Here is a 12,611-nt window from a genome sequence, read left to right on the forward strand (position 1 = left end):
TGTCGTACATCTTATTTATTGCTCTTGGTTTAACTTAATTAAGTGTGCTGTGTGATTGAGTGGGTTTCAGGTCAAGGGAATCATTCACAGAGGAGCAGTCTGTTATGAAAGTCAGCATCATGTCATTTGTAACAGACTGTGACTCAGAATTGCTGAAAATGCTTTCTCAGAAATCAAGGGGATTGCACTCCTTCTTCTAATAACTTCAGCAGAAAAGACCAGGTAATGGCGTGAACAGAGTGAATATAAAGATAAACGTTGCACACAGAGCTTTAAGGCACTGCCGCTGAAACAAATCCAGAACAGTGACGGCAGAGTTCTCCTAATTGAATATTTTGCTCTCTTTAACAATGCAATCAGTCTTTGTTGTTGGTGAACAAGATTAAAGTCTTAGATTTGCACCATCTAATGGTTCTAATATCATCAAATTTGTATTTCATGGAAGTTTATTGCATATATAATAATTGAGCTGGCCTACATTTTTAATCCTTTGAAAGATGGATGATGTAACAGTTCTGTTACCATCTGGTAGGGGCTTAAATCTCTAAAAGTAGAAAAGGGTCCTGATCCTGTTGACAATACACAGTTCACGTTTAAAAGGTTCTGCTTGCCTGCTGGGAGTGCTGGAAGGAATAATTTAGTTGGTGATCGAGCCAGATTAAGTTTCTTAATCCCCAAGGGATGGTTTTTTTTTATGTAAGTGAAAGGATTTCCACTGATGCAAGATGCAACGTTATATAACAGATTGCAAGGCCTGCAAACGAAGCAAAGTGTATTGAATGTGTGTCCTGAAGACGGAACATGGTGCTGCCTAGATTCTTTGCTGCTTATAGAGCCACAAGGGTAACACAGTGTTTAATGAAGGGTGAAATAGCTGTATTTATGACCGCAATCTAGGATGTATTTCCCTTGTATCTCAGTGCCTGTGATTTCTGAGCAGATTCACGTCTGTAATTGCATACGACATGATTATTTTAATGCCTCCTTCATGGAGATAACCCTGACCGGAGTTGTCTTTAGGTTGTCCATCAGGGCAATATCTTTTGAGTCTTTCAGGGAATTTCTTCAAGTTTTATCATAAAGTTTAATTTGTACTCAAGTATGAAGTTCCTAGATTTTGTGGCCAAAGCTCAAGGTCTCTGTGACCCCACTTTATCCTATTCTTAGAAGCACTTGCAGCGAATTTCATCACATCTGTGACAGATGTTTCCTTAAACTCAAGCATGAATTGATTAGAATGGGGTTCTCGGAGATCAAGGTGTCTGTCAAGTTATTTAAGTATGTGCAGCTTCCTCGCTTGAAATAGACTGATGCGTTTACCCAAAGGTCACCTTCCCCTGTGCTTATACAAACCAGCAATCTCACACATACAATCACTAAGCCTAAATAATGGAGCCACATGTAAATGGCAGCCCACCTGTGGCATAAAGGCAATGCTACGTAAGCTAGCGGCGCAGTGATTTTGAGCAGTCTTCTCAAACAGTCTTAGTTAACAATGACTTTCCTTACAGCCTGTCTTCCTGGGCTTTGCACCATTTCTGCACCATTCTGTGCAGCAGTAACAGCTTATCTTAGCAGTGTAAATCTTAGCAATTTATTGATGCTGTATAGCTCTCCTTTTTTATGGTCTGGGCACAAAGCAGACCTTCGCTTCCACCTGGCTTGCTTTCCTGTCTGACCTTAAAAAAAAGCCGCCAAGAATGAATTTTCTAATTACTTTTTCACACAGACGTGTAATTGAATATGTCGATGGAGTGAATAGCCTTAATAGTTCAATGTCACTGTGACATCATACTGTTCTGCAAAACTGTGACCGTAATTTCATATTTATGAGGCAACTAGTTACACTAATCACTACATGTTTTCTCTGCCAATATAACTGGAAACCCATGGAACAGTTTCATACTTTCTCACAGTCCTTTCTTTGTGCTGCCACTTTTCAAAAAAAAGTGAGGACTTGACATTTTACACAGTCTCACAGCTTCTCTGAGCTTCTAAGATTTCCGTGTCTTTCTTTTGTTTGCTCCTCTTATTTCCATCAGCTCTGTGGCTTCTTCACTGCTTTTGACAAGGGTGAAAATTAAGACTTTCTTTTTTTTTTTCTTTTTGCAGAAGAAAGGCCATGTGCACTTAACAGTTGTACTTGTCAAGAGACACCAGCGGTGAGAAATAGGCTCCTTTGATGTTTATCACTCCTTAAATGTCATGCATCACACGCTGTTAGGGTTTTACTCAATGATTCTTCTCTGAGAACAGAGATTGGAGGGGAGGCAAGAAAAGACGCAGACAAAATGAGAGAAGATGACGGTTTCACAGCAGTGGTCATCGCAGTTAGTTATTTATTTGGTTTCCTCATTGGTAACTTGCAATTCATCGTCTGCAAGATAGTTGAACACTTATTATGTAGCAACTAGATAGAAATAATTTATACTGATGAGTAACCCATCTTTCTACAGTTGAAATAATTTTTTAGTCGCTCTGTTTTTTCATTCTTCAACAGAAAATCATACAGTATAAAACTATTTACTGTAGTGTGAAGCTGTAATTACATAGCATATTATTTATTGCATCAAAAACAACTAAATGTTAATGGCAGTGCTAAAAAGTAAATAAATGGGCTGAGAAATGGTAACACAGTATAATATTTTTATAGCTTGACATCAAACTTATTACCTGGCTAGACTCATACATGGTAGTGATGCCAAACTCCACTGAATGTACTAATCTGGAACTTTAACCAGGAAACACTAATCCGCCCTTTTTCAATCTTTTCTCCAACATTAACAAGATTTAAAAAAAAAACAGTCATCTTGGCAAGGCACATCATTATGTTATGGCTTTGCATCACATATACTATTGTGTTAGCTAATAGGATTTTATCTTACCTCGACATTTCATCTTAGTCTTCCAGAAGTTTAAAGATGCTCTTTGTTGTCAAAATGCAAAATGGGTGACACATTTGCTGCCAGCATCACATGTGACATTTGTTACTGCAATCCTAAATCCAGGTGTGAGGTGGTAGGTGCAATTTCACTGACAATAAAAACTCTGTTATGCCTTTTGTCTAATGGCTGGGGAAAAAAATTGAGCTGCAGTTCTGACAGAGTAGTTTCACTTTTTGGTTTCTCTATAATTTCCTCTTGTTCATTACAATGGGTCACATTGAAAGAGTTAGCCCAAAAATGCAAATTCATATCCAATTTCATGGATCTGAAAACACTCCAAATAGCCTGAACCCTGCCACGGAGAAGCAAAAGGAGGTGCAGTGTGATGGGCTTGATAAGATGATGCACGTGGTGCCGAACAGCTTGGGTTGTCAGGCATTGTTGGCTTTTAGTGCGTCTAGCTCATTTATGCCCCGCTATACACCAAAGGAATACTGATCAGGACAGACTCACTCCCAGTGTGAGCTGAGCACCTCTGTTTTTTTTTCCTAATGTATGAGCCCAGAAATTTTTGAAACATAGTATTATAAATAAATAGAATATATTTATATATCCACCATACTTGCAACAGTTACAGCCTTGCAACTATTTTCTTAACAATGTGAATGCAGTAAGTAGTTCTTTTTTTAGCGTTGTGTAGCCGGTAAATTAAATCACAGTTAGATTGACAAGAAAAGTGACACACTAGTGCGTTTCGAACATTTCACATCTTTCAGAAAAAGAAATTTAAACTGCTTTACAAAGGAGAAAGAGTTTTGCACCTACATTTTATAGTGATCGGGACATTACCATAAAATGTTATTTTTAATTTTCATCATTACTTTTAGAGAATTTAGGGGGGAAAAGTTCCTAAAGGTACATTATTACTTGCTGTGCTCTAATAAAGCCCTACGACGTGGGAGAATAAAGATTTCGAAAAGTTGTATTATAGGAACTATAAGGAAAACGGCTCATTTTGTTTAATATCATTGCAAGTCCACAGGGTGTTATAATTTTTATAATTATAATATTTCTTATCTTTAATAATGTGTGATTCCTCACACTATTAACTGCATCAAATCATTCAAAGTATTTGCAAATGAAGTTGCTGTGATACACTGTCCAGTCCAGCAGTGGTAGTGGCTCTGGCAGGGCATCCAACATCCATTAATTGTACCTTTATCCTCTGAATGATCAGCTGGAGCATATCCTAGCTGACAATGGATGAAAGGCAGGGTGAAGTCAATTACACAGAGACAGACTCACACCTCTGGCCTAAATAGAGCCTAACCTACTGAGCATGTCTGGAAGAATCAACACCCAGAAACACAGGGTACGTGAGTGCGTGCAAACAGCACACATAGAGCAGGTTTAAAAGCTCCTGCTCCTGCTGTGAGGCTATCAGAGCAGGTCTAGCTTTAAATGTCATCAGATAGTTGGTTACCTTTCTCACTATAATAATGTAGGAAGTTTAGGTAGATGTAAAAGTTTTGCTCCTTGCTTTTCAGCTTGCTAGCGCTGTCGTCTTAAGAATGATAATCATCCCTACGAGAACCATGGGTGTAAATCATAAAAACTGTTATATCTATCAGGATCCTTCTTTTGCTCGCGGTCAGTCGTTCTTACACTGTGCCATGTTTTGGTATTTAGTATTTATTTATTTATTGTCATTGTCAAGAACAATGAAATTGCGTTTGGGGCTTCCATACAACCCCAAAAAAAGAAGAAAATAATAAATACCCCTTAAAACCCAAGTGTACATATTTAACCCAGTGTGACTCCAATGCAATAAGACAATCCTTAGCAATAATGTTCGTAGAAATTCAGACAAAGACCTGAGAAACATGACAAAATACAACAATGCAACCCATTCAATATTATTGTACTGTGAGATATGATATCAGATATGATAGTTATCTATTTAAGAAAGAGGGGGGGGGGGGGCAGGAGGGGGAAGAGAATAAAGATATGATGCACCAATGCAGACCAGTTCATTGCTATTAAGAAGTTGGATATGGTTATTGTCCGTGAGAGGGGGGCAGAGAGTTCAGGAGCCTCACAGCCTGTGGATACAGGCTGTTGGCCAGTCTGGATGTTCTGGCCTGTATAGACCTGTACCTTCTCCCTGAGGGCAGCAGATGGAAAAGGTGGCGCGCAGGGTGATGTTGGTCCCGCAGGATACTGTGCACCCTCCTCAGACAGCGAGTGGGGAAGATATTACTGATCTCTGGCAGACTTGTTCCAATAATTCTGCCAGCTTCTTTCACCACCCGCTGGAGTGCTTGCTGATCGGCCTTGGTGCAGCTGGGGAACCACACTAGAAATCCATACGTCAGAACGCTGCTGATGGCACAGTTGTAGAAGTTCAACATCAGAGATCTGGGAATGTGTGCGCTCCGCAGTCTCCTCAGGTAGTAGAGGCGCTGTTGGGCCTTCCGTACAACTGAGGTGATATGGTTGCCCCAGGACAGGTCCTCGGTCACAGTTACCCCCAAGAATTTAAAACTGCTCACCCTCTCCACCGCCTCACTGCCAATGAAGAGAGGCAGATGGTTGTTATGACCCCTCTTCCGGAAATCTACAATGATCTCCTTGGTCTTTTTGGTGTTTAAGACCAAGTTATTGTCGTGGCACCATGACTCTAGTTGTTGCACCTCTGTCCTATAGTTTGTCTCATCATTGTTGGATATAAGTCCGAGCACTGTAGTGTCATCTGCAAACTTAACAATGAGATTGGACGCGCAGGAGGAAATACAGTCATGGGTGAAGAGAGTGTATAGCAGAGGGCTCAGAACACACCCCTGAGGGGCACCGGTGTTGACCACAAGGGTGGAAGAGGTGTTCTTACCCACTCTGACACTCTGTCTACGGTTAGTGAGGAAGTCCACAATCCAGTTGCACAGAGAGGAGTTAAGTCCCAGTTGGTGGAGTTTGGGACGGAGTTTGTATGGCCGGATGGTATTAAAAGCCGAGCTGTAGTCTACAAAGAGGAGCCGTGCATAGGTGTTCCTGTGTTCCAAGTGCTTCAGTAATGTGTGCAGCACTGTGGCGATCGCATCCTCGGTTGACCGGTTCTCCCTGTATGCAAACTGGTGCGAGTCCAGGGATGGTGGAAAAGCAGCTCTGATGTGTTTAATGACCAGTCTCTCCAGGCATTTGGCGGGAATGGGGGTGAGTGCCACAGGTCTGAAATCGTTCAGACATGTGACATTTGACTGTTTTGGGATGGGAACGATGGTTGCTGCTTTGAAACAGGATGGTACCAGTGAACAGGACAACGAGGTGTTATATATAGAGGTGAAGACGTCCGCCAGGTCCGCAGCACAGTCTTTTAGCACCCGGCCCAGCACTCCATCCGGCCCGGCCGCCTTCCTGGTGTTAATGCTCCGGAACACACGCCTCAGCTCATGAGTGCTCAGGACCGGAGCAGGGTCGGTTGAGGGGAGAGGGGACAGGACAGGGTCGGTGTTCTCCCTGTCAAAACGGGCATAAAAGAGATTTAGATCCTCAGCCAGAGTAGAACTGTCGGCTGAGGGTGATGGTGTTCTCCTTTTGTAGTCCGTGATAGCCCTGATGCCCTCCCAGACCTGCCTTGGGTTTGTGTTGTTCTCAAACCTGGCCTCGATACGCCTCCTGTGCTGCTGCTTGGCAGTCTTGATGCCTCTTCTCAGGTTGGCCCTGGCAGCACTGTATGCCTCCTGGTCCCCGGATTTGAAAGCGTTGTTCCTTGTTCGAATAAGTTGTTGAACTCCGTGTGTCATCCAGGGTGGATTATTAGGGAACACACGGAATCGTTTCCAAGTTGTTACATTGTCCACACAGAAACAGATGTAGTCCAAGACAGTGGAGGTGTAACTGTCCAATGCGACACGATTGTCAGTGTCCTGCACCTTGAATACCTCCCAGTCTGTGCAGTGGAAACAGTCCTGAAGCATCGGAATAGCATCCTGCGGCCATGTTCTCACGGTTTTGGTTGTAATCCCAGTGCTCTTGATCTTTTGTGTGTATATTGGGTGTAGCAGAAGGGAGAGATGGTCTGACAGAACACTTTGAAAATGTCTGCTGTGAAAAAAGGCTTCATGTCTGCACTCATGTAGGTGTTGAACTCCACATGACTTTCATGTCCTGTTCATGATGGATTGTAATCACGTCCATTTAAAAAAATCACTACATCACTAAAATTTTCATTTGTCCAGTTCCTGCACTAAAAAAAACCCCTAATAACTCTTGTGTGCATTCCTACATCCTGAAACAAGATTAACTAACCTTGAGTCTCCTAAACAAATGCCTTTGCTAATGCAACAGGCATGTTTTCATTCTGACACTAGCCATTATCTCATTGTATAGTCTGAGAAAAAAGCATGCCTGTGAAGTTGTGTTGTTCAGATTCTACTAAATCTCAATATATTCAGTGAAGCCGATAAAATTAGATGAAACTTGTATTTTCGGATCAGCCAGAAACGGTCATTTTTCCAGGCTTACCAGTGTTTTAAATTGCAATGGTCTTAAAAGTTTCGTTTCTGTTCAGTGTGAAATAGATAATAGATGTGAAGAAGAAGAGATTCAGTGAAATTATATCTTATAGTTACTATTTTGTTATGGATTTTTACAGTGATTACTAGCATGAATTATTATTTTTATATAATATGACAGTGTGTACTGCCTAATATAATATAATATAATATAATGTAATATAATATAATATAATATAATATAATATAATATAATATAATATAATATTTTCTAGATTGCCTCAGCAGCTTGTGGTAGTATTTATGTCTTGGATGACCAGAAAGAACCTAAATGTTGCTGCATGTAATTGTCAACCATAGCTCATCCTGAGTTTAAGATGGTCACGAAGCATCCATTAAACCTGTCTGTTCCAAATGAAAAAAAAAAGTTATGATCTGCTAATTAATTTGTGAAAGCCATACAGGAGATTTTCATAAAATCATTTGTGAACCGAAACAAAAGCTCTCAGTTGTGATAACATTCTGCTGGATGCAATTTTTCCATTAGTCACAAGGTCTGAAAAGATCACGCTCTGCTTTTATTTTGCGAACGCTCATCCTACTGTGCTCGCACACAGGAGGTGTCAGTTTTGCATTCTTTCGCCCTGTTTTTGAATTCAGTCTTGATTATGTCATTATATGGCAGCTGCGTATTTGGCTGCTACGCCTGCGATATCTCCAAGAGCCGCAGCAGGCAAGAAAAGGCAAAGTGTTCAAGGATTGCTGTCTCTATTTGCTTTCTCTCAGCAGGTTGTCAACAAGTAATCGGCCTCCATACAAATGATGTTTCAGTCTTAGTCATTTAATTGTTGCTGGTCTGTGTGCAGTGGATGAAACACAGAAAGTGATAACAATACGCCGTTCCAATTAAATTCACTCATGTGTGACTTATACTTGAAGAATTGCTTTCTGCTCCAGTCAGAAGTGTTTAGGACTTTATAGAACCATGTCTGCATTTATGCAAAACTACCACCAGTATTTCACAGCAGGCATGCATATCATATAACACCGTTAAACTCTGGTCACTTGCCGTGCGCTAACTAGATATGAAATTATTGAGCAACCACATATATGAGTTGCAGTGCATTTCTTTATTTTAGCTCTATAAACACCCAGACTTGTTGTGTTTGTGTGCTTATGGCTTTCATGAAAAATGAAATGATTACTTTTGCTTTATTGCTTTTGTGTTGTGGTAAACAGACTTGGAGAATTTCAAGACTCAGAGAAGAAGTCCAGTGAGGGTTCGTGAAGGTCAAGGAGTGGTCTTGCTCTGTGGCCCTCCCCCCCACTCTGGAGGTAAGATGGACTGCTCTCAATGTTTTTTCCATTTCATTTCATTTTCTTTAAATATCCTTTAATATCCTCCTTACATAAATCTGTTTTTTTTCTTTTTTTTTACTAGAAACGTAGAAATACTGTGGTATCATCTCTCTGATTCCTTATCTTCTCCTTTACTTGAACAAAGTGGAAGTAGTGTTTGCGTTCTCCAGCTCAGATCCCCTGTCTGTTTGTCTGTGTTTTTAAAGTCAGCGAAGTGAGTTATTTTTACTTTGGGACACTCTGGTCTGTCAGCCTGATTTTCAATGGGGGCGAGGAAAATCTTTGGCATACAGACTGGAGAGGCTGACTGCGGCTGGGGTCCCGCCAGGCTGAGTAATTGAGCCTCTCTCTGAAGATACCTTGCTGGCTTCACATCATCTGCTTTCATCTATGACATTATCAATGCGAGCTAGCATCCAGTGCTATTAACTCCTACACACCGGTCTTAAGATTGACTTTTGCCAGTAAGGCTGAATGTAATTATCCACTGCGTGGATGTAATGTTAGTGCACATGACAGAGGGTTTTTACTGTAAATATAATAGTATTGTCCTGCTGCCAGTCACAGGTTAGTTAAAAATTAAATTGTGAAACAGAGGAGAGGTTTCAGGCTTACTTCGCAATACACATTAAGTCAGCTGATCAAGTTGTTTCACTAACTCATCTACATGAGGCATTTCGTAGCAGGTATAGAAGATGTGGCAGTTGTCTGGCTTGAAATGTAATCTCCACATTTTGACTTTTTTCTCAAAGTAGTATTTCAACTTTAATCTCGAAATTTCAACTCTATTCCCCAAATGAACACTGTTTATGGCCCTAATACTCTGTAGTACAAGTACGCCAAGTTTTACATCCAGATGAAGTTGCAAGTCCTTAATTTTGGGACTGGAATGAAAGACGTTGTTAAGGTGTTGGTTTTTAGACGATAACCCTCATTTATGCTACTGGGGCGTTAAACCTGCAGAACAAACGGAGCTATTTTGTCTCATTCATTTGCAAACTGAAGAGAAGGCCTATATTTGTTGTGCTATGTTTTGTGTTTGAAATGAGATGTCTCACCTTGTCGTAACAAGACAAGTTAAAATAATGAGCCATATGCACACAACTGGCAGACTTGAAATGTAATAGCTCTTTTACAGACAAGTACTCTAAGGTGTCCACAAGCCAAAATACACATTCTGAACAGCAGCATTGTCTGGAGTGTTGAGCTGTAATAGCAGTGTCATGACGGTGTCCAAAAATATTTTGGAAAAAACTGGGCACAGAAATCTTAATCCAGTAGTTTATGCATTATGTAGAAGACAGCAGCGCTTGTTTAATCAGGAAGATATGCATATTTGTCTCGAGTTTCAGCTACAGCACCATCTGTAGTAAAATCACCTGCACAATGTCTCACTGTGAGTGCTTTGACTACCTTTTGTGGGCAGTCTTCTCTTTGGGTAAGAGGACAAAAATGAGGTTTTAATTAATCCTGACTGACGTCTCCTTGTACTGATTGTATGTACAGTCACCTAATCAAAAAGACATTTACATTCATTTACTTAAAAAAAGGTATCGATATGAGTCACATACAGAAGTATAGACTTCAAGCTTTAATTCATGGGGCTTTACAAAAAACTTGCATTAGCTATTTAGGAATTACAGTCATTTTTGGTTACAGACCACATTCATACAAATTCAAATTTAATTGGACTATTGCCTGACAAGCAATTTCATGGCCAGGTGAGGTCTGGTCCCTTTCACTGGTATTTCATGACAAATGAGCACATTCAAAGTATTGAATTTGTATTTTATAACTTTTCACTGTAATTTTAAATATTAGACCTAAAGAGCTGGCAGAACAAGTGAGGGAGGCAATTATTTGGCTTAAAAGAAACCCCACAAGATGGGAAAATAAAACTTTGGGAGTGACTAAATCAACAGAATGTTTTACATTCTTAAAAATAATAAACAAACCTCAGTAACATCTAAAAGCCTTAGGTAGCACAGAATAGGAAGTCCAGATTAGTATTAAATCAGTTCATCTATCTATCTATCTATCTATCTATCTATCTATCTATCTATCTATCTATCTATCTATCTATCTATCTATCTATCTATCTATCTATCTATCTATCTATCTATATATATATATATATATATATATATATATATATATATATATATATTATGTCTGCACTGAAAGTCTGCACTTGAACCATACAATAATTATAATACATAATCCAGCTTTATTTACATTAACAGCAGCTGAGAGTTTCACTCTCACAATATGCGAGATACGTGAGAAATCTTACAATATGTGCACCTTTTAAAAGCTTTTGGAACTTGGTAATTTTTCTTCGCATGCGTAGAGTGTTACTCTTTTAGTTTCACAGCTTTTGTAAAAAAATAGATATATGTATGTTATGCCTTATTTTTATTACAAGTGAAGAAATACATTGTTTTTACTTTTAACTAACAGATGGTGAAATCAGCAGGGGTTTCTGTACTGTACTCTGTACTACTTCTGTACTCATCTTTGTGACTCCGCTCCCATTTATCACCAGGGTACCATTTCATTTCTGATTATAAACTCCTCTGCATGACATTCAGAAGGTTCTCTAGTCTTCTGATGTTTCACTTTGTTCAAGAACTCCAGCTGCTTTGTTGTGACTGTGATCTCGGATCTTGTGACAACATCATTTTTCATAGATGTTTGCTAAGATGAGTGCCAGCATGTTTGGCTAAAAAAAATTACTAAATCATTGGAGATATGGTGGTGGTGATGTGGGGGGTTCCTTCAGGCAAATGTAAATAGATTTATTCTGTGATTCTATTCAATAATTCATGTTGATATTGTATGTCAATTTTTCCCACATGCAATCTTTTTTAGATAAACTCCATACGCCTTTCTTACTCTTTCCTACGTGACGCCCATCATTTGGGACTGGAGTCCTGAAGCGATTGTTGTCAGTGTGTTACATTGTACCAAGCCCATATCTGTCACATCCAGTCTCATACAGAGTCTTTACCTACTTTTAAAAAGGAATGATAAGTAGATGCACAGCAATGGCATGACCCATTTTTTTAAATTAAGCTAAATGCAGTCTACCTACCTACCTACCTACAAATTCCCTTTGCATGGGCCCCAGCCATACAGCCCTAGGAATCCGCTGATGATGATCTGGCAACCCTCAGTCACCAGGGGAAATGTGTATTCCCTAAGGGGTTGGTGACCAGTTGCTGGAGGCTGATGGCAGCTGCCATGTGAAATAGGTTGCAAAAAGGGGCTAAACAGAGGTACAAGACGGAGCACCACTACACAAAAACTTGTTTGCCTCGGCATACTGCAACATGTAGTTGAATGATAATTGTGGCAAACAAGAGAAACTACTTTCTGGTGCAGCCTCCGAGAGCCTCAGTCTATAAATGGCATGGATAAATAACAAAGCAACATAGCTCACGAAATAATTAGCAGTCACTAAGTGAGAGATAGTAAGGCTTTTATGTACAACAGTTAACAAGCCAAGTACTGGGATACACTAACCACTAATGCATTAACACAACACATAACATGAGGCTTTCAGGCAAGCTGCCCACTCTAAATCACAGCTACCCTGAATAGTGTGGTGTGGGCTATCATTTAATGAAGTGAGTGACGACATGGAGCAAGCCTGAGTACTGGGGCAGCAGTCTATTCAGTCTGGGTGGAAGGTTGGATGAAGGAAGGAGTAGGCGGAACAACTGGCTGAATAGGAACCAAGTGGAGACACCAATTCAGCACACACGCTATTTTTTTTACTGAACAAAACAGGCTTTATTAGAATAATTGGTGAAGAAGTGCACACACCCAAGGCTGCACCAGCTAAAGTAATTAT

The 12,611-nt window shown here is 40.0% G+C and overlaps 1 protein-coding gene across 1 annotated transcript in view; it reads left to right on the plus strand.

The window, feature by feature from the left end:
- Positions 1-12,611, plus strand: part of cntn3a.1 (contactin 3a, tandem duplicate 1) — a 79,563-nt gene that overhangs the window by 30,450 nt on the left and 36,502 nt on the right. The window contains exon 5 of the mRNA XM_004554164.4: positions 8,636-8,731. Within this exon, the coding sequence (XP_004554221.1) occupies positions 8,636-8,731 (96 nt within the window). The remainder of the gene's footprint in view (positions 1-8,635; positions 8,732-12,611) is intronic.

The sequence above is a fragment of the Maylandia zebra genome, linkage group LG20, assembly GCF_041146795.1.
Source record: "Maylandia zebra isolate NMK-2024a linkage group LG20, Mzebra_GT3a, whole genome shotgun sequence".
Lineage (NCBI taxonomy): Eukaryota > Metazoa > Chordata > Actinopteri > Cichliformes > Cichlidae > Maylandia > Maylandia zebra.